We start from the raw sequence: 22,315 nt of genomic DNA on the forward strand, positions 1-22,315 counted from the left end.
TTTATAACGAGATTTTGCTATATTCATAACAAGATAGCAGACGCACTGGAGTCATTCATACTATTTCCTCAAACAGTTTCTATTAATCCGTTGATACCTGTGGCTATCTTGGTGGGATTATTGGTGCCGTTTAGAGAATATAGGTATGAATTATCAACTTTTGCCTTTTATAGTTGTTCCTTGTCTGTAATCAGTAGTTATTTTTCATGTGTGCTGCAGGTGACACATCTATGGAAGAGAACTTCAGAGTTGACCTTGTCTAGCTACCTTGTGGTAATAGCTACAGGTTCCTTGTCTCCACTAGGTTTTTAGAGAAAAACAACTGTCACACATTAGTTATCTGAGTTAAAGGTAGTCAAACATGATTGATAGGTTAAATTATTTGTGCATATGCAGCTGGGAGTGCTACCTTTAGATTGTCCAAGACAGGAGTTATGAATGTCCCTGTGTGAATAATAGACTGGACATTAATTAAAGCTGATTTGTTTAGTCATGCCTTCAAGATGGAAGATAGTGAAGCACAGTCATTAAATATCCTCAGTACATTGTTATTTAAAACAAAAGTCTGAAAGCAATTAATATTTGGCATAAGGCACCTTAATAATTAAATATGATAATAAAATAAATAACTCTTTGGTTCCAGAAAAAGCTCTATACCAATTAAATACAAACTATTGCATAAACTTAGAGAATTAAAATATCTGACTATATTATTCCTTTCTGATGTATTTTTTCATATACAGTGCAAAACTATTCTTTATTATGGATAATGCTGTGGTACGATTCTTAGTGACAGTCTAGACCCCTTGATGGCACATTGACATCAATGGGTTTCCACATGTGTGAAGGGGTACATACTAAGAAATTTTGATGCAGGAGCAAAGCCCAAGTTTGTAGAATCAATTTGGAGCAGCTCCATTCTTTCTGTCTGAATAGCCAATATCTGGAATACTACTAAATGCAACTGTTTCCTCTGCTTAAAGTGTGGTATGTTGTGAAAGTAATTTAGTGGTAAAGAAACTTCTAGAAACTGAGGAATTATTCAGCAGGGAATTAACTTGCAGTTGCTAGTAAAGCTAGATAGTGCCCTAAGTACATTCATGAGAAATTGGTAGTACATTTCTTGCAACACCCTAATTATATCCCAGGGAGGCACTGTGCTGCAGACACCCCCTAAGGCACAGTTTCCTCTTTGATTTCCCCTTGCTCTGAGAGGTGAGGGGAAGGAATTAGTAATTTGTTGCTGTCCTATATCTGCAGCAAATTATGATACCTCCCTCCTCCCATCCCAGTCAGTAAAGCTAAAGCATGGAGAGTGTGTGAGGAGCAGACTCTGACCATTTCTCTCCTTTCTTTGCTCACCTCTCTGGTAAGAAAATGTATATAGGTGTGCATTGTCTATGTACTGCTGTGTGTCCAGACCCAAGACAGAAGTAGCACATACATGGGTGTACAGGGTACAGGTGTACATTTCCTCTCATTTATGCCTCTGCACAGATGCATAGTCCAAATCACAATCACTCCCTTATTATTGAGTCATGTTGTCTGTAAAGGAGCTGTCATCCACCCAGCACTGAGTGAACACAGTGTGGCCCAGAAAAGCACCTCTAATATATGTCTGACTATATGAGTACTTGTATATTATATTTTGTTCTGAAGTATTAGTTAACACATTGAGCCTGTACCTGGTTTTTGTTTGTTTGTTTTTTCAAAAACTGCTCTGTGGATAACTTTTTGGTGTTACAGTCATGCTGTCAATCACAATCTAGTGCAAGCCCCTTGTGTAGGCAAACAAAACTGCTATAAGCCATGATTTCCACCTGTGCAGCTTAACCCTGCTTGAAACCAGGAAAAACTACACTGGGGCAAATCAAGGTTTATAACAGTTTACACTAGGAGTTTGCACCAATGAAGTGACACTTGACAAGTGTCTTTGAATAAAGATTTTGTGTGTCTGTATTGTAATTTCCATTTTTTAACACAGAATGTTTTTCAGTTTGTACAAGCCAAGTAGTCTGTGGTGCTGACCCTGTGGGAGGACTATTGCTTTTTAAATCTGTCTTTGCAGTGGCTGAGGGGTTGCCTTTCTGCTGGCCCTTCTTCATTTATGAATTTTAGGAGATCCTACAATCATTCAGACTGTGACAGGCTAGGCTTTTTGTTGATTTGCTTTTCCTAGTTCTCTGGTCTCATATACTTGATTCTCCACCCCATATATTAACCTGAGATTAGTTCCTTAGACAGTTAAAAGGCTGCTTAAAGGCTGCTATTCCAGTAGGGATAAGGAGGTTTTAATACCGTTATAAAGGCACTGGTGAGACCTCACCTGGAATACTGTGTGCAGTTCTGGTCTCCCATGTTTAAGAAGGATGAATTCAAACTGGAACAGGTACAGAGAAGGGCTACTAGGATGATCCGAGGAATGGAAAACTTGTCTTATGAAAGGAGACTCAAGGAGCTTGGCTCGTTTAGCCTAACTAAAAGAAGGTTGAGGGGAGATATGATTGCTCTCTATAAATATATCAGAGGGATAAATACCGGAGAGGGAGAGGAATTATTTAAGCTCAGTACCAATGTGGACACAAGAACAAACGGATATAAATTGGCCACCAGGAAGTTTAGACTTGAAATTAGACGAAGGTTTCTAACCATCAGAGGAGTGAAGTTTTGGAATAGCCTTCCAAGGGAAGCAGTGGGGGCAAAAGATCTATCTGGCTTTAAGATTAAACTCAATAAGTTTATGGAGGAGATGGTATGATGGGATAACATGGTTTTGGTAATTAAATATTCATGGTAAATAGGCCCAATGGCCTGTGATGGGATATTAGATGGGGTGGGATCTGAGTTACCCAGGAAAGAATTTTCTGTAGTATCTGGCTAGTGAATCTTGCCCATATGCTCAGGGTTTAGCCGATCGCCATATTTGGGGTCGGGAAGGAATTTTCCTCCAGGGCAGATTGGAAGAGGCCCTGGAGGTTTTTCACCTTCCTCTGTAGCATGGGGCACAGGTCACTTGCTGGAGGATTCTCTGCTCCTTGAAGTCTTTAAACCACGATTTGAGGACTTCAATAGCTCAGACATAGGTGAGAAGTTTTTTGCAGGAGTGGTGGGTGAAATTCTGTGGCCTGCGTTGTGCAGGACGTCAGACTAGATGATCATAATGGTCACTTATGACCTAAATATCTATGAACACAAGTATAATGGTGCAGAGATGCTCAAACACAGATTAAAGATTCTGATGCTAAAGCAATATTTTCATGTTTTATTGGCACCCGCCTTAGGAATTTAAGGCACCCGCCTTAGGAATTCAAATCTATGAATAACAAAGGGCATATATGATAGATTCATGGAATGTTCCTACATTCCTTGCAAACTAGTGCTCATAAATCACTAAATTAATAAACCTCTGACTATATAATAGGAAATGCATGGAGTTAACGACACATTAATTGTATAGGGGCCACCACCAAACACATTATTCAATTGCCTTGTATAAATAGAAACATACGATGTCTACCATTTTCTGCCATATATTTTGGTCTTGTGCTGGTCTCTTCAGGCTTCTGAGTGTTATGTTGATGGACTTAAAAGAAAGAAAATGACATCAACAGTTGCAAACATTCATAATTCAAATGAAAATTACTTATTAAATTTGACTTTCATTTCGACATAAATTAAAAGCCAAACCCGATCAAACCAATGAACAACTTTGAATGTGGGTCCAGTACCTGCACTACCCAGGAAGTGTAGCTGTTGGGTTTGTGCCACTCTGCCTTTTACAAATATGTCATGCTGTGTCTGAGGAAGAAAATTATTCAGTTATCTAATCAGATTAATTTCCTCCGGTTCAAATATCTTAGCTGTACATGGTGAATTTTAACGTAAAATGGGAAAGGTTATTACGGGTCAGGGATTAATAGAGCAACTGAACAAAGCCTTTTGCTGACCCATGGTGATAACAATATGAATGCCTGAAGCTCAAGCTTCAAATATCCCCACAGCCCTGCCTAATGAGGAAGATGAGAAGGAAAAACTGTGGTTATTAATGACACATTAGTCCCTACAATGTAATTTCCTTTACTTTATTATTACAAATGTATATTTGTTCAAAAAGGGAATAACTATTCTTCTCTCTAAAGTGTGATATGGGGAGTTAATGTTTATCAAAGGTTCTGTTTGATGATACAGATCTTGGGGTTCGTTTATGTAGTTTGATACACAATATGCATTCAACAGGATAGGAACAATGAGTTCGTAGGCAAAACAGTCAGGATAGCCTTTCTCTTTCAGAATCACCAGTTATGTGTTGGCACTGTCTAGTATGCTGACATATGTGGTGAGCTCCTGAACCATGAGGTTCAGGTTCACTGTGCTATCCATGCTGTGGCAGGGAATTGTTACCAAGATTGCTAATAAAAGTGTTCTCCTTTGTGCCCTGTTTAATATTTCTGGGCTTTGACAGGAGAACTTTTTGCTGTTGGAGGGACAGCTGGATATAAAAGGGCATTACATTGTGGAATTTTCTCTGCATTTTGCAGGGGATGTGCACAACTTTAGGAAAATTCAAACCTCTTAATTGCTTCAGTAAACACATCCCTCTTCTGAAGAGTTTGCATGCACTTTTGTAGCTCTGTCCTTACAAATGGGGTGGAGATGCCAGCAGCACATCCCATTTACAATCTGGTAGCTAGTATCAGACCTGAGTGTGCTCATTTTCCACCATGGATCTGCCACTGATAGGACAGCAGGGACAGGAGAGCACCCCCCTTATTTTAACTATATTTGTGTGGCTCTCTGAGAGCACTGTGACTAGGGAGGACACTTGCCTGGTTTTAAATCTGACAGGCCTTTTTTTGGATGGTTTGTCCCCAGTCCAGGACTGAAACAAAATTGGACGTGCTTTTGTCTGGTATCAGATGGGGGACACCATTTTGAAGAGTATGCCACTTTACCTCTGCTGGCATGAGAGTGGTGGTGGGGCATTACCCTCTTCAGAATGGTTCCCCGGCGCAGTGTGACCTGGCATGCACAGTGAGTGCGATGCCACGCCAGGACCGGCTGGGGGCCACGTCAGTCCCAGAATGTCTGGCAATCGGGAAATGCAAGTGGTCACCCTAATGATCACTGATCAAATGTGGTCTCTTCTTGTATGTGTAGATTGCAAGAGTACACTGTGGGTGCTGCTGCTGCAGTACTGCCAACCTTCAAAAAACAAGAGCACCCCCTTCCCCCGCCCCCACCAGTGCTTAATTTGTAATGAAAGAGGTGCCATGGCTCAAGCAATTTTTTTAAAATCTTTCATAAACTGACCTGGCAAGCCCAGAGGTGCTGGGGCTATCATGAACTGCCAGGGCTAGAGGTGCTGGGAATCTGCCCTGGCACAAAGTAAGCACTGCCCCCCATAAAATAATAAGATTCGTTTAACAATAATGAGATTTGGGAATCTTTTTCATTGGCAGCAGAGGTGCCAGTGCAGGGGAACAAACAGGTGTTTTGCCCTTGCTCCCCACCCCGTGGCCAATGCTTGTGGTACAGGGCTGGGTACGGGGCGCACGGTGCTTGGCGCCAGAGCAGCGCCGGCGAGTCGCCCAGCAACCCCGTGCGCGGGGCCTGAGGTACCGCCGAGGGTTAATACAGCTCCTGAGCCCCGGCGGCTGCCCTCACGCCTCGCTCCCACCCATCCCTTGGAGACAGGGGCCGGCGCGCGCACGAGGCTGTGGTGGAGCGCGCGCTCCTTCCTCCCTCTCCCGGCCCGGCCGGCAACAGCGCGCGGCCCCCGAACGTGAGGCGTGCGCGCTCCCGCGCTGACGCCGACGCCGGCGGCACAGTGGGAGGGAGCGGTAAGGGGAGGAGGTGCGCGGGCTCCGAGTGGCGGCTGCAGTGAGCGGGGCTGCGGCCTGCAGGGCCGGCGCCATGTTTCTCGCTGCTCCTGTTCGCGCTGCCGGTGCCGCCGCCGCGCACTCGGTAAGGAAACCCGCGACCGAGGTGCCGCTCCCGCCCTCCTCCCCCGCCCCGGGTTCTTCCAGGCGCCGCGGCGAGAGACGGCTTCCTTGGTAGGGACAGGCCCGAGGCAGCCGGCAAGGGCACAGCGGCCTTCAGCTCCCCGGGAGCCCGGCCCATGTCACACCCCCCCCCCCCGCAGAAAGGGGGGAAATCCGCCCCCAGTAAAGTCAGGAGAGGAGGGGCTCGGGGGGTATGGAGGAGGAGGGGTGCATGGGGCTGTGCGCACACTTCTTAGTTATGATTTCTGTCAAGTGTGATACAGTCTAACCACAAAAAGAACAGGAGGACTTGTGGCACCTTAGAGACTAACCGATTAAGCATAACCGTTCGTGAGCTACAGCATCCGATGAAGTGAGCTGTAGCTCACGAAAGCTTATGCTCAAAAAAAAATTGGTTAGTCTCTAAGGTGCCACAAGTACTCCTGTTCTTTTTGCGAATACAGACTAACACTGCTGTTACTCTGAAACCAGTCTAACCACAGTGATTGTTGGTTGATTTGTTTTTCTTTTGTGTATTGTATTTGTGTTTATGGTTTATATATTCCTTGAGGCAGAATACTGTTTAAATAGCTCCATACACACCAAAATTTTCTATAAAAACGAGGGGTAGTGTGTAGTCTTCTTTTAGCCCCTCATGGACATACACCTGGGAGATGTATCTCTTTTGTTCTCTCTCTGATCTTTAGCAGACTTGACATTGCCAAATTTATGACTACCTATATGTTTATTTAAGATCAGTGAGATATAAAGTTCATGTCTCTACTTTCAAACTGGAAAAGGCTAGTTTTAAGGAAATGAATACTTGATATGTATCTTGGGTTATTAGGACTAAAGTTTGGAAAATAAGAGGTCTTTTTCTACTCGGGAAAAATAGATTTCCAGTATTGCTGCTAACAATGCATATCTCTTGTAACTAAGACTAAACATAGGTTAATAATCCTTCTAATTCCCTTACTATGGTCTCTCTCGTACCAATCAAAGAGTTAGATTAAAAATAAGGTCTAATCTAACATTTCTAACTCTGATACTTAGAGGTTTCATTTTTTGAAAAAGATACACATCTTTTGGACAGGTTTCAGTGTAGCAGCCGTGTTTAGTCTGTATTGGCAAAAAGAAAAGGAGTACTTTTTATCGGATGTGCACTGAATGCATCCAATGAAGGGAGCTGTAGCTCACGAAAGCTTATGCTCAAATAAATTTGTTAGTCTCTAAGGTGCCATAAGTACTCCTCATCTTTTGGACAGGGCCAGATTTACAAAGATACTTCGGTGCCTAAAGATGTGGATAGGCACCTACTAGGACTTCCAGACTTCCCTAAATGCATTAGATTTGAAACAGTAGTTTATGCATACATTTAAAAACATACATGGCTGACATGTATTTATAAAGTATGTGTTGCGGCAGTAAATTATTTAGTACATTGTTTGATATATGCTTACATATGAGGAGAGGATATTAAGTTATTTAAAATTCTGGCTTCAAGATGGCAGGGTTTACTTTCTAATTTAATCTGCAGTGACCAGGGTGTGTTAAATAGACAAAGATACTCCTGATATCAGGAGAGGTCTTTAATATTCTCCACTTTGCCTTGTCAAATAATAAACCACTCGGTCTTTTGGTTGTGTTTTATTATGATTGGTATAGAAATCAAACTGTTACTGAAAGCAGTGTATGGCAATTAAGCACTTAAATTTCACCTATAGTTTTTAATACTTCAAAAATGTTGTTTAAAGGTGAGACAGATCCGCTACTTGCATAAAACAGCTGTGCGCAGTGGAGGTGGAGGAGCCTTGTTTCTGGTAAGAAATTTTTCTAGATACTGAAAACATGAATGAATGAATGAATGAATAAATTTAAGTTGTGGGTTGGGTGAAGTATGGTTTTTATTCACTTTTGATTGGCAAAAATTGTTTTTCCAGACCTTAGTAGAAACTTAAAAGGAAACTTATTTTTCAGTAGAGCTCCCTGCTCTGAGGTGTGTGTGAAAATCTCTAATCACCCCCACCCGCCCCCTTCCCTATCTTATATAAGAGGCCACAGCTTTTTAAATCCTTAAATGAGGTTACTTAATGCTTGACTTCATAAGCCTCTGTTTTTATTTGGTTATAACTTTACCAAACTTTCACTGTTAAAGTTTTAAACAAAAACAATTCAGCTATTTTCTAAAGAGGTTTTGGAGAATAGTTAATTTTGCTCTGAACATTAGGATTTCCTTGAGAGGGAAGGTTTTATGCATGGCCCTGTGTAGTCATTGATTCCACTACTACCGAATTTGCCACAGAATTCACTTTGCCACTGAGCTGAGCTCCAGAATTTGACCTTCAGTTTTAAAAATGTTTCTAGCCCATGTTTGTGTGGTTCCCAGTAGAGTAAGGCCCTGATCCATGACTGGGGACTTTAGTTGCAAATGCAACACAAATATAAATAGTTGTAATTATAGTTGCAAGATTCTAAAATGTGAACTGGGGTACACGAATCAATGACATCTGCCTGAATCTGAAGAGAACTACTGTGAGAGGTGTGATCTGTCCTATTCCTGTCATTCATGGCCTTGTGAACTCTGTAGTTATGTAGCTGCACAACTGGCATTTTTTTTCAAGATGCAGTGGAATTCAGCACTTCTGCCACAGACTTCACCTTTTGCTGCAGACAGGCACCCAAAATTTTGTTTTGTCTCCCTGCAGTTCTCTTCCTCTGCAGCTTTTCCCTTAAGGGAGAGTTAATTGGATTACAGTTCATGCCCTCTGCACTTTTCCATGAAGTGAGGCAGGAAGGGGTTGGAGACTTAGGGAGTGAGAGCTGATCTCCAAAGAGGGGGAAGGGAGAGGCTAGGCTATCAGGCTAGGCATCCTCAAGAACAGGTCAGCAGCTGAAGGCCTGGGAAGCCAGGGAGGTAAGCTGCCAAAACTAGCTACAAGCTCCCCCGTTTCCTGGCACACATGGTAGGTTCTGAGGACAATTTCATGGATGCTAAGGCTTATGGTGTGGAGCCAATAGGCTTGGAGAATTTAACGAAAAAGTCATCCTCAAGACCTATTTCACCATTTGAATTTAATTTATAGCAACCTGGGGTACTGTGTCTTATTAGTTGTTTGATATTTGCTGTCCTTTAATGCTCCTTTTTCTTCACAGTAGCTTTGAATTTTGGATACAGTTTTATCTACTTGTTTGCCTCAGTTATGCAATGGCTTTTTTAGCTATAACTTTCAGGCATTAATTAACATAGAGCAGTGGTTTTCAACCTATGGACCCCTGAGGGTCTGCAGACTATGTATAAGATTTCCAAAGAGGTCTGTATCTCCATTTGAAATTTTTTAGAGGTCTGCAAATGGAAAAAAGATTGAAAATCACTGATGGGGTATAAAGGACAAATTGGGAGCATATCTACTAGATCAGTGGTTGTCAAACTTTTTTTCATGGACCACTTGAAAATTGCTGCGGGTCTCGGCGGACTGCTTAATGATCGTTCCAAATGTTGTTTGTACTGCTAGCTAACTATTGTAAAGCGCTTTGGATAAAAGCACTGTATTAAAAAAATAAAAATCTTAATAATTAATGGTTTTTTGTTGTACAAATAAAAGCACACAACTCATATTTTAATATCAGTAGTCTTACCTTTCTAATGCAATGGATATGGCCTGTCTCCGCCGCAGCCCCTGAGCTGGGGCTGGGAAGGAGGGGCGTCTTTCCCCGGCAGCTATAGCCCTGGAGCTGGAGAAAGTCGCCTCTTTCTCTGGTCGTTGCAGCCCTGCATGTCCCAAATTCCCCCCACCCTCTCTTGTCAACCCACCGCCCCCTCTTACCTTCCCTTTATTTCCCCAAGGCCACCACCTCACTTTACATGTGCATCTTCTCCAGCGTGCAGGCACCTAATTCATGGAGCCATGCCTGTGCAGTTTCACAATTATGTGAGTGGCCCTTTATTCTCTCGTGTGTGGCCGCCCAGGTGCGCACCTTAGAGGGAACTGTCCGCGGACCAGCTGAATGAAGCTCGTGGACCACTTGTGGTCCGTGGACCACAATTTGAGAATGTCTGTAATAGATAATTGGTCAATTGCTCTGACTGGTTTGAGGTTAAACTTTTTTGAGTTCTTTAATCAATATCGGGTGTTTTAATACTATCAGAAGGTGGATGTCTTATTGGCTGCCTGGTTTGTACAGAGAAAACCATACACAATTTTAAGTAATCATGTTCTTGGAGTATCACTAGTCTCAATTTTCTTTCTTGCCGTTTGCTTTGTGGTGTTGAAGGTCAATAAAGCCTGCTTGGAGCTGAAGGGGATTTACTGTGTAGCAACACTAACTTTCCTTCCAGTGTGGTTGATCTGTTTTGATGCCAGTTTCAGTGTAAATGGTTTGCTTTCTCTCTTCACCTGTATGTTTGTTTAGATTTTTCTTGCTTATATTGTACTTGTTGTCACATTCCAAGTACCTAGAATCACAGAAATGTAGGGTTGGAAGGGAACTTCAGAGGTCGTCCTGTCCAGCCTCCCTGTGTGGAGGCAGGACCAAGTAGATCTAGACCATCCTTGATAAGTGTTTGTCTAACCTGTTTTAAAAACATTCAACGCTGGGGATTCCCCAACCTCCCTTCGAAGCCTATTCTAGTGCTTAACTATCCTTATGTTTAGTATTTTTCCCTAATCTCTAACCTCAATCTCCTTTGCTGCAGATTAAGCCCATTACTACTTGTCCTATCTTCAGTGGACATGGAGAGCAGTTCATCACGATCCTTTTTATAAACAGTCCTTAACATATTTGAAGACGGTCCCACCTCAGTCGTCTTTTCTCAAGACTAAACATGCACAGATTTTTAGCCTTTCCTCATAGGTCAGGTTTTCTAAACCTTGCATTGTTCTTGTTGCTTTTAGAGACTCTGCAATTTGTCCCCATCTTTCCAGAAGTGTGGTGCCCAGAATTGGACACTGTACTCTGGCTGAGGCATCATTAGTGCCAAATAGAGTGAGACAGTTATCTCCTGTGACTCACATATGACACTCATGTTAATACACCCCAGAATATTAGCTTTTTCGCAATGGCATGTCATTGTTGATTCATTTTTAATTTGTGATTATGACTCTCAGATTGTTTTCAGCAGTGCAACCAGCTAGGAGTTATTCCCCATTTTGTAGATTTTTTTTTTTTTTTTTTTTTTCCTTTCTGAGTGAAGTACTGAGGACTTGTCTATTGAATTTCATCTTGTTCATTTCAGACCAATTCTCCAATTTGTCAAAGTTGTTTTGAATTTGAATCTTGTTTTCCAAGATGTTTGCAATCCCTCTGAGCTTGGTGTCATCCACAGATTTTATAAGCATACTCTCCACTCCTTTACCGAGTTGTTAATGAAACAACTGAATAGTATTGGACCCAGAATTGACCCCTGAGAATCCCATGGGGTTATGTCCCAGTGTAACAGCGAACCACTGATAATTACTCTTTGAGTACAGTCTTTCAACCATTTTTTTTGTAATTTCATCTAGACAAGTGGTTCTCAAACTAATGCCGCCGCTTGTTCAGGGAAAGCCCCTGGTGGGCCGGGCCGGTTTGTTTACCTGCTGCGTCTGCAGGTTCAGCCGATCGTGGCTTCTACAGGCCGCGGTTAATTGCTCCAGGCCAATGGGGACTGGAGGAAGAGCAGCCAGCACATCCCTTGGCCTGCGCTGCTTCCCGTTGGCTATTTCTTATAACCCTGTTATCCTCTAGGTGCTTACAAATTGGTTGCCAGTATCTTTCCAGGTATCAAAGTTAGGCTTACTGATCCATAATTCCCTGGATCCTCTTTCCCTCCACTTTTTAAAGATAGGTACCATGTTTGCCCTTTTCCAGTCCTCTGGGATCTCACTGGTCCTTCATGAGTTCTCAAAGATAATTGCTAACAGTTCTGATAGTTTTAGCTAGTTCCTTAAATACCTGAGGGTACACTTCATCAGGTGCTGCTGATTTGAATACATCTAACTTATCTAAATATTCTTTTTAACCTGTTCTTTCCATATTTTGGCTTGTTTTCCTTTTCCCCCTTATTGTTAATGTTAATATTGTGGTAGGTATGTGATTACAATTAACCTTTTTAGTGAGGCCTGAAACAAAATAGGCATTAAACATGTCAGCCTTTTTGAGTTGTCCATTATTAGCTTTCCTTCCCTGATAAATAGAGGGTCTACACTTTCCTTCATCTTTCTCTAGCTTCTAATGTATTTACAGAACCTCTTCTTATTGCCTTTTTTTGTCCCTTTTAGTTGTAACTCATTCTGTGCTTTAGCCTTCTGATTTTGTCCCTGTATACTTGTGCTGTTCTTTTGTAGTGATTCCTTTTTGATTTTCAAGTCATTAAAGAGCTCCTCTTACTAGTGTTTCTACCTTTCTTTTGTGTCGGGATAGTTTGCTTTTCTTTGTTTTTTTTTTTTTTTTCCCCACACAGTACAGTAGAGTTAACAAAGCTTCTCAGATCTCCCTGTGACCCTGGCAAAGACAGGCTAAATATAGTGTGGATGCTATTAAATGCTGGACATCTACCACCTGCAGTAGTTAGATTTACTGAAATCAAATTACAGGAATAACTGCAAATATTGTAGTGTGCAAGTGTCCATATTTAAACTAAACCCGTATAGTCAATGTAAATATTTCTGCAATAAAATCTATGTCTTTGTTTTAATGGTAAACTGTGATTCTGTAATTGTCCTTTTTCCCCTGGTGCTTGCAATTAAACTGCTCCCAACCTGGGAAGCAAACTTTCAGTTGTAGTCTTTATTTCTGGCATATTGAATCACAGAACAAATGTTAACTCTTTTCCCCTTATTTTTATTTTATTTTATTTTTTTTAAAAAGATCTTTGTCAGTTTGGCACCATCTTTTTGTTGCAGTCACCTAAACCCAGTTAGTTTGGATAGCCACAATTTGTGTTCTGGAAAGTAAAGAAACTGACACATGAATGCCATTTTGAACAGCTGAGACACACTATATGTGCTACCTGATTCTATGCTTGATTTGGTCCACAGTTTGTTGCTACTGAATCTTTTAGGAAACATCAGGTATAGTTTTGTACTACTTGAGCTGGGTCCACTGTCCAGTAGTACGGTTCATTTCAAACACTGTATCCACTAACAAGATGATGCGTCCAGTGCCATTGACTTTTGGTGAAACTTCTGTGTGCTCACTAAATTTAATCTGAATGATGTCATCTTGCTCTTGGCAAGGATTCTCTCTGGGTCCTGCCAGGAACCCAAGTATAAGCGCCTTTTCTGGCCTGGTAACCTTGCAGTCTTCAACATTTCCTGTGGTGCATTTCACCCCCATTTTAGTTTTCGTCCAGGCATACTCAATTAGTCTGCCTCTCATCTTCTTTTGGACTCTAGAACAAGTGTACGTAATCTTGATGTATAATATAACGCCTTCTCAGTTTTTTCCCCTGCCAGTCCTTCCTGAGTAAAGTTATACCCTTTTATACCAAACATGCAATCATGAGATTTATCCCATTAGGTCTCCGTGATGGCAGTTTAGTCATAATTTAGCTAAAGGACTAATACATCCAGTTCTTCCTGTTTATTCCCTGTACTCCATGCATTTGTGTGTAGATGTCTGAAATATAGAGCAGATTTCCCCCACCATTTTGTTTTTTCCTACCCCCCCACCCTCCTCAGACGTTCTTGTTAAACACTGGATTTGTGCTGGAAATGGACCACCTTGATTATCATACACATTGTAAGGAGAGTGATAACTTTAGATAAGCTAGTACCAGCAGGAGAGTGGGGTGGGGAGAGGTATTTTTTCATGCTTTGTGCGTATAAAAAGATCTTCTACACTTTCCACAGTATGCATCCGATGAAGTGAGCTGTAGCTCACGGAAGCTTATGCTCAAATAAATTGGTTAACCTCTAAGGTGCCACAAGTACTCCTTTTCTTTTTGCGAATACAGACTAACACGGCTTTACTCTGAAACCTGTCATTTTCTATCTTGTTGCTCCTAAGAGCCAATTGTAATTTTCTATTCCCCTCTCTTAATATCTGACTCAATATTGAGGTCACCTTTTTTTATACCTACCTGGGGCTTTTGTTACCTGCCTCTTTTGAACCTAGTCTAAAGCCCTCCTCGCTAGGCTGGCATGTCAGTGGGCAATATACACATGCAGTGTGTATGTGATGAAAGAAAGTGCTTTATTTGCATTCCTTGGCCTGCAGAACCATTTTGAGAACTTAAAAGGGACATGACCAACTTAAAACATACTCCTTTTTTTAAAATGGGCTAAAAAGTAGTCTGGGGTGCAAAACTCTCTAAGATCCTTGCTGTGACATGGGTGTTAGGTAGCCCATATGTGCACTCTCTGAGGAGTCTCTGGGAGAGTGGATTCTTCTTGATGGATGGGCCATCAACACATGTCTGGCTGGTCCTGATGTAAATCTGTCTTGTCCGTGTTAGTTGCTCCTTTGTTGCCACTGAAAGGCTTGTTGTGGGCATTTCCCACTTACGACATATTTCAGTAACAAACATAACAATACTTCATAACTTCACATACAATGATGGTACATACAATTCAACAAGATAGTAATTTTCAACAGATCAAGACTTCTTAAATGGTACATCACAAGGCATGCATTGTACAAAACAATTCATAATCGTACCACGATGGTGAATATGGGAGTTCCAGGGTGCTATTTTGAGGTACAGAATGTCACACTGGGTATACAGAGGAAACAGTGGAACTGATTACACAAACAGAAAGGATGTGTCTGGGTGAAGCATGACCCGACCCTGCCCTGCCCACACACCTGCATAGCTGTACTCAAGAAACTCTGGCTGCACTTGTTCAACAAGTGTAGCAAGGGGCACTTCCTAATATACTCCCTCCAGCACTTAGGCATAATTGCCTCCAGGCACTGATGCTTCAGCGATTGAATCTACTCTTGCTCTCCAGTATTCTCTGCCTAGGAAAAGGCATAAATGAGCCTTTATTGTTCAGGGGTAAAATGAGCTAGTGTACGTCCAAGATAGATGTTAGATTTCTATGAAATAGAAGAGATTAGAGACCATGAGAGAAACCGATCCTGCACAGCTGTGTGACTGGAACTCTACAAGATCTTGGTGAAAATTCCCTCAAACTCTACACAAACTCTTCCTTTTAGTCACTCAAACATAAATAGGCCTGTGCGCTAAGAAGCCACCAAATGGAAATTTTTAGCTTTAACTTGCTGTATAGCTTCTAATGTAACCACTCAGAGCTCTGCAGCACAGAACTGTGCTGAGATTGTGGCAGAAGATAACAATCCTCATTTATTATTTCCCCCCTACCCCACACTTGAGATTCTTCAAGCAGACAGATACATAAGAAATAACAGCTGTAATCCAAATAGAGAGGGAGGTTTTATAAATCAATCTGACTTTTTTTTGCAAACAGAAATTAAGAACATATTAACAAGGATAACTGAGTCAGAGAAGCACAACAGGCAAACAAAGCAAGCAAACAGCAGGCTAAAATCCTAAAATAAAACACAGATGAAAGAACTGAAATTTTAGGAGGAAAAACAAAGATCTAGAAATAGATCCAGGATGTGTGGCATATGTCTGGTGTGCCTGTTAGAAATGACAGAAGATTGCTATGTGAAGAAGCTTCCAAGAACAATAAAAGGATCCTCTTTCTGTAACTCAGAGCCCATCCATATGCTTGTACAAAGTCGATTCTTTCTCTTCAGGTAATTTTCCTTTGGTATTCTAGTGTGTAACCTTGGCCCTCCCCCCCCACCCTCCAAATCTTTACACAGACCAGCGGAAATCTGTCATTTATAGCTTCTCTTATTTTTCTGTGTATTTGACATCTAATCTTAAAATCCAAAGATGGAATTTCCCAAATTCACGAAAATTCTCTGTTATAGTAGTGCATATATTATGCTATGTCCTGCCGAGTTGAAAATAGAATTTACAACAAATAAGTATATTCCAGTTGGGGGTTACATAATTTGGAATTGAAGTAGGAGCACATACTATTAACGTGCACTTCGAGAGCATTAGTTTTGTTAATTTTAGCATTTATATATGTAGCACTTTGAATGGGGAAGTAGTCTCCATGGTATTTAGCAAAAGTAATTTTTCTGTGGACATGTGTTTAAATAAGGAGACTACAAACTATGCAAGGAGACACTGTAAAATGGCTAAATCAGTTGTGGGTCTGAGTATGTGTAATGTGGTACTCCCATGGGGATGGCTGGTTCTGTTGGGATATTCTGGATATGAATTCATAGATGGGAGGAAAAACTCAGTCTTACCTGGTTACATGCCACTACCTGCTGCCAGTTCCTGTTTCCTGCACACTGGTGTCCAGATGGCCCCACTTCTAAATTTGCTCGCTATTATGGGTGGGATTTCAACAGACCATAAATCCAGATCTTAATCTTCCAAGGTAGCCTTCAAGGACTGATTCAAAGCCCAGTGATGTCAATCGAAAGACACCCCTGACTTCAGTAGGTTTTGGATCCGGCTCTAAGTGAAGAGAAGATCAGAGAGCATTATGTGAAACATAAATGGGTCTTTCAGATGTGTGGTGAATTACCCTTTTAGTCATTTCCCTATCTCTGAAATCAAATGTATATTTCAACAAAACAAGAAAGAAACCGCTCCTGATACTCGATGAGAAGCTCTCAAAGAGACCAGTCAGTGTTCTGGAAAAAACAATATAGCACTAACCAAAACATTCATATTAATCTTGTTGGAACAAGAACCTAAGTCTGTCTCCTCACAAACACCAGAAAATGCAAAACTAAAGCTGTTAATTTTAATCGCAGTTAACTCACATGATTAACTGAAAAAATTAATCATGATTTAAAAAATTAATTTTGATTAATGGCAGATTTAATTGCGCTCTTAAACAATAGTGCCAATTGAAATTTATTAAATATTTTGGATCCTTTTCTACATTTTCAAATATATTGGTTTCAATTACAACACGGAATACAAAGTGTACAGTGCTCACTTTATATTATTTTTGATTACAAATATTTGCACTGTAAAAATGCTAAACAAGAGTACTTTTCAGTTCACTTCATACAAGTACTGTAGTGCACTCTCTTTATCGTGAAAGTGGAACTTACAAATGTAGATTTTTTTTGTTTTTGTTATATAAACTGCACTCAAAAATAAAACAATGTAAAACTTCAGAGCCTACAAGTCCACTAAGTCCTACTTCTTGTTCAGCCAATTGCAAAGAGAAACAGGTTTGTTCCCATTTATGGGAGATAATTAGGGCCCTACCAAATTCATGGTCTATTTTGGTCAATTTAACGGTGTTGTAATTGTAGGGGTCCTGGCCCAAAAAGGATTTGGGGTGTGTGTGTGTGTCACAAGGTTATTGGGGATGGTGTTGCGGTATTACTACCCTTATTTCTGCTCTGCTACTGGCGGCGGTGCTGCCTTCAGAGCTGGGCAGCTGTAGAGGAGTAGCTGCTGGGTGGGAGCCCAGCTGTGAAGGCAGAGCCACTGCCAGGAGTGGTGCAGAAGTAAGGCAAGTGACACACAGCTGTGTCGCATCTAGCAGCATGTGTTCAGGTGCCCCTCCCCCCCGCTACTTTGCAGCCACGTTGCTCCTGCAGCTGTTCCTGGGACCCTCCTGCTGGCTGTGCAGAGTGGGGGAGGAGGATGCTGATGTCAGGGTGTCCCCTGCCCCTGTACCCCATCTCTACAGAGCTCTCTGGCTCAGAAGTCGCAGCTGCTGCTGTCCTGAGGTCTGAAGACTCCAGCCTCTGGGCGGTGAGAGTCTTTCTTTTTCTTAAAAAAAAAAACAAAAAACCAGCTCGCTGTCTGAGGCTTCCCCAGCAGCCAACTCAGTGTGTCTCTTTCTGCGCCCCCCACCGCCCATGTACCCCATCTCTGCAGAGCAGGGGCAGCGGAGACAGGGCTCAGTCAGGACAGAGCAGGAGAGCTTTCAGTGAGTGCCTTAAAGAGACAGCGCACAGTGCGTCTCAGAAATTTCTCCAGCAGCCAGCATAGTCTCTCTCACACTCACACACTTATACTTGTGGTGGTGGTGGTAGTGTTACTTCATTCAATGCACATATATTCTCTGTAATTCTATTCTTTCAAAGTGTGTTATTTTAGTGTTTTGACTAGTCTGTGCATTTCATAATTTTTATTTCTCTTACACTTAAATTTAATTCTTTGAGTAGTGAGTTCTAAAATGCCTAACCTGTCCTAGATGGAGTAATTATCCCTTCGGTAACTTTTAAAAAATATATATATTATATCTAGGTTTTTTGTTTCTACTGGTAGTGCACATCCACACTTACCTTGGTGCACATAAAAGTGTATTCTGCACATGGAATCGAAAAAATTAGAGGGAACATTGGTGGCAATCCTGTGACTTCCTAAAATAACCTTGTGACCCCCCCCCCCCCCGCGACTCCCTTTTGGGTCAGGACCCTCCAGTTTGAGAGACATTGGTCTCCTCCGGGAAATCTGTATAGTATAGGGAAAAGCCCACAAAATATCAGATTTCACAGAGGGAGACCAGATTTCTTGGTCCGTGACGTGTTTTTCAAGGCCATGAATTTGGTAGGACCCTAGAGATAATGCTGCCTGCTTCTTATTTACAATGTCACCTGAAAGTGAAAATCAGCATTTGCATGGCACTTTTGTAGCCGGCATGCAAGGTATTTACATGCCAGATATGCTAAACATTCATATTCCTGTTCATGCTTCAGCCACCATTCCAGAGAACATGCTGATCATTTAAAAAAAAGTATTAATTAAATTTGTGACTGAACTCCTTGGAAGAGAATTGTAGGTCTCCTGCTCTGCTTTACCTGTATTATACCATATATTTCATGTTATAGCAGTCTTGGATGATGACCCAGCACATATTGTTCATTTTAAGAACATTTACACTGTAGATTTGACAAAACGCAAAGAAGGTACCAGTGTGAGATTTCTAAAGATAGCTACAGCACTTGACCCAAGGTTTAAGAATCAGAGGCCCTTTCCAAAATCTGAAAGGGATGAGGTGTGGAGCATGCTTTCAAAGTCTTAAAAGAGCGACACTCTGATGCGGAAACTACAGAACCCGAACCACCAAAAAAGACAATAAACCGTCTGCTGGTGGCGTCTGACTCATGATGATGAAAATGAACATGCATCAGTCTGCTCTGCTTTGGATCGTTATCGAGCAGAACCTGTCGTCAGCATGGACGCATGTCCTCTGGAATAGTGGTTGAAGCATGAAGGGACCTATGAATCTTCAGTGCAGTGGTCACCAACCTGTAGATCGCCCAATCCTGGAGCCTCTGCCAGTCAATTGCAATCTCCGGTTGCTAAAAGTCCAGCGGGGCTAAGGCAAGCTCCCTGCCTGCCTCAGCCCCACACCCTCACAGCATCGGGGGGTGGGGTGGGTGGGGAGCAGGGGTCTCCATGTGCTGCTCCTGCCTGGAAGTGCTGCTCCTGCCTGGAAGCACCGCCCCTGCAACTCCCATTTGCCGGGAACGGGGAACTGTGGCCAGTGGGAGCTACGGGGGCATCATGTGCAGGCAGGAGCAGCGTGTGGAGCCAAGTTTTTCTCTCCCCTCTTTCCCCCCCCACGCCCAAGGGGCCGCTGGGGCGTATTGGCTGCTTTCGGGAGTGGTGTGGTGCGGGGCAGGCGGGGAGCCTGTCTTAGCCCCACTGTGCCACCGACTGGGAGCTGCCCAAGGTAAGTGCCACCTGGCAGGAGCCCGAACCCCAGCCCTGAGCCCCCTGCTGGAACCACTACTCTGTAGCCCCTCCTGCACCCAAAGTACCTCCCAGAGCTCGCACCCCACACCCTTTCCTGCACCCGAACCCCTTGCCCCAGACTCAGCCTGCAGCCCCCTTCCACACTCCAAACCCCTTGGCCCAAGCTCAGAGCCCACATACCCTTCCAAACCTCAACTCCCTGTCCCAGCCCAGTGAAAATGAGTGAGGGTAGGGGAGAGCGAGTGATGGGGGGGCAGGGGGATGGAGTGTTTCGGATGGGACCTCGGGGAAGGGGCAGGTTAGATCCTGGGTTGCACTTAAATTCAAAAAGTGATCTTGTACATAAGAAGGTTGGAGACCACTGCTTTAGCGCATCTGGAATGTAAATATCTTGCGACGCCAGCTACAACAATGCTGTGAGAATGCCTGTTCTAACTTTCAGGTGACATTTTAAATAAGAAGCAGGAAGCATGATCTCCTGCAAATGTAAACAGATTTGTTTGTCTGAGCAATTGGCTGAACAAGTAGGACTGAGTGGACTTGCAGGCTTTAAAGTTTTACATTGTTGGTTTTATTTTTGAATGCACTTACTTTTTGTACATAATTCTACATTAAAGTTCAACTTTTATAGAAAAAGGTTTGTGCTACAGTACTTGTATTTGGTGAATTGAAAAATACTATTTTTGTTTTTTTTACAGTACAAATATTTGTAATAAAAATGAGCACTATACGCATTGTAATGTGTTGTAATTGAAATCAATATATTTGAAAATGTAGAAAACATCCAGAAATATTTAAATAAATGGTATTCCATTATTTAACATCATGATTAATTGTGATTAATTTTTTTAATCGCTTGACAGCCCTATGTGAAACCTTCGAAGTAGCTAAATTGGAGTTTGGTCTGTTAGAAACTCGGACAATTCTGATACAACTTACTGAAAGGAATCAGTGAAGATCCCACACTGCAATTTACACAGGAATTTAAGGAAATCATCAAATCTGTCCTAAACGACTCCAAGAGAACCTCTACTAACTCCTCCCCAACAAACCCACACCAGGGACCTTCTACATCAGGGGCAGGCAAGCTTTTTGGCTTGAGGGCTGCATCGGGTTCAATAGTGGAACCTTATGGACAACTATATACAAGAAATGCATAGATCACCACACCTACCTTCACAGATCCAGTAAACTCCCCAAACACACTAAGAAATCTGTTATCTACAGTTAGGCACTCTCATGCCACAGAATATTCTCTGAGGGGAAAGTCTGGGATATATACCTTAACACACTTAACCCTTAGGATAACCTAAGGATATACACCTTAACTTAACACACATTCACCAAACAAGGACATTCCACCAGAGAAGTAGGTCACATCACAGAACGAGCCACCCAAATGCCCCAAGAGAAGCTGCTTCAATACAGAAATAGAATCCCCTTGGATCACATACCCCTAGTTGTAAACTATCACCGCACACTGGAACCCCTATGGGGTATCATCAGACTATAATCCATACTCAATGAGTTCCCCATCCTGAAAGAGATCTTTTCTGAACCCCCTCTTCTGGCATTCAAACAACCCCCCAACCTTTCTAAGCTCATCAGAAGCAAGCTTCCCACAGAGCAGGACACAGCAACTCAAAGCAGCACCATACCCTGCCAGAAGAACAAAACCTACAGACCTATCTCCTCTGCTACAATGATAAACACCACCCCACAACAAAGCTTCTAAGAGTAATGGGTTCTACACGTCTATCATATGTGGTGTACCTAATCCAGTTCACTAAATGCCCCAATAACAACTATGTGGGTGAGCCCTGACAGTCACTGTGCTTTCATATGAACTTGCACTGGAAAATGATAAAAACATAAACACCATATCACCTGTGGGCAAATCCTTTTCTCAGACCCATCACTTTGTATCTGACCTATCAGTTCTCCTCCTCAAAGGAAACCTGCGCAACGCTTTCAAAAGACAAGCCTGGGAGCTTACATTCATATCTTTGCTAGAGACTAAAAATCATGGTCTTAGGCTGTGTCTACGCTGCACTTTCAGCGCTAAAACTTTAGCTGTTCAGGGGTGTGTGGGGGGGGAGCCTGAGCAACAAAAGTTTTAGCATTGAAAAGTGCCAGTATAGACAGCGCTTTATTGGCGATAAAGCTACCACCCCTTGTTCGGGGTCAGGGTGGATTTGATTTAAATCACTAGACAGGAAGACTCTATTTAATCGTGGATTTCTACATAAAAGTGCATTCTTGTTGGTTGTTATAACCTTAATATATATTCTTCACAACTCAGATGTAAATTTCATTTTTAGGCGGTACACGCTATACATTTTTAAAGTGATTTATTTTGAAAACTTGTCAAATTTAGTTTTACAGCTATCTCAGAAAATGAATGATTGGTTAGTTCATTTACCAAAGGTAGTTGAGGGAAATAGTTCACCTCCCAGTGACTTCATAAATATCGCCAACAGGTTAATTGTTAATAGTTGGAGGATTTTCTTGCCATGCTGTATTAGGAGGAGAACATCACCAGACAGACATTTAAATTGTTTTATTTAACTAAAACAGCAACATTATGCATTCTGGATTTTTTTATTCAACAGCAAACATACAATATTTT

The 22,315-nt window shown here is 42.1% G+C and overlaps 1 protein-coding gene and 1 long non-coding RNA gene across 2 annotated transcripts in view; one reads left to right on the forward strand and one right to left on the reverse strand.

Moving 5' to 3' along the window:
* Positions 1-5,819: 5,819 nt before the first annotated feature.
* The window catches only part of NDUFV2 (NADH:ubiquinone oxidoreductase core subunit V2), a 43,588-nt gene continuing 27,092 nt past the window's right edge, over positions 5,820-22,315 (forward strand). The window contains exons 1-2 of the mRNA XM_073331599.1: positions 5,820-5,964; positions 7,736-7,801. Of these exons, the coding sequence (XP_073187700.1) occupies positions 5,914-5,964; positions 7,736-7,801 (117 nt within the window). The 5' untranslated portion in view covers positions 5,820-5,913. The remainder of the gene's footprint in view (positions 5,965-7,735; positions 7,802-22,315) is intronic.
* The window catches only part of LOC140906837 (uncharacterized), a 45,347-nt gene continuing 38,772 nt past the window's right edge, over positions 15,741-22,315 (reverse strand). Inside the window, exon 3 of the long non-coding RNA XR_012157260.1 lies at positions 15,741-16,470. This is a non-coding gene — a long non-coding RNA (uncharacterized lncRNA). The remainder of the gene's footprint in view (positions 16,471-22,315) is intronic.

The sequence above is a fragment of the Lepidochelys kempii genome, chromosome 2 (genome assembly GCF_965140265.1).
Source record: "Lepidochelys kempii isolate rLepKem1 chromosome 2, rLepKem1.hap2, whole genome shotgun sequence".
In the NCBI taxonomy this organism is placed as follows: Eukaryota; Metazoa; Chordata; order Testudines; family Cheloniidae; genus Lepidochelys; species Lepidochelys kempii.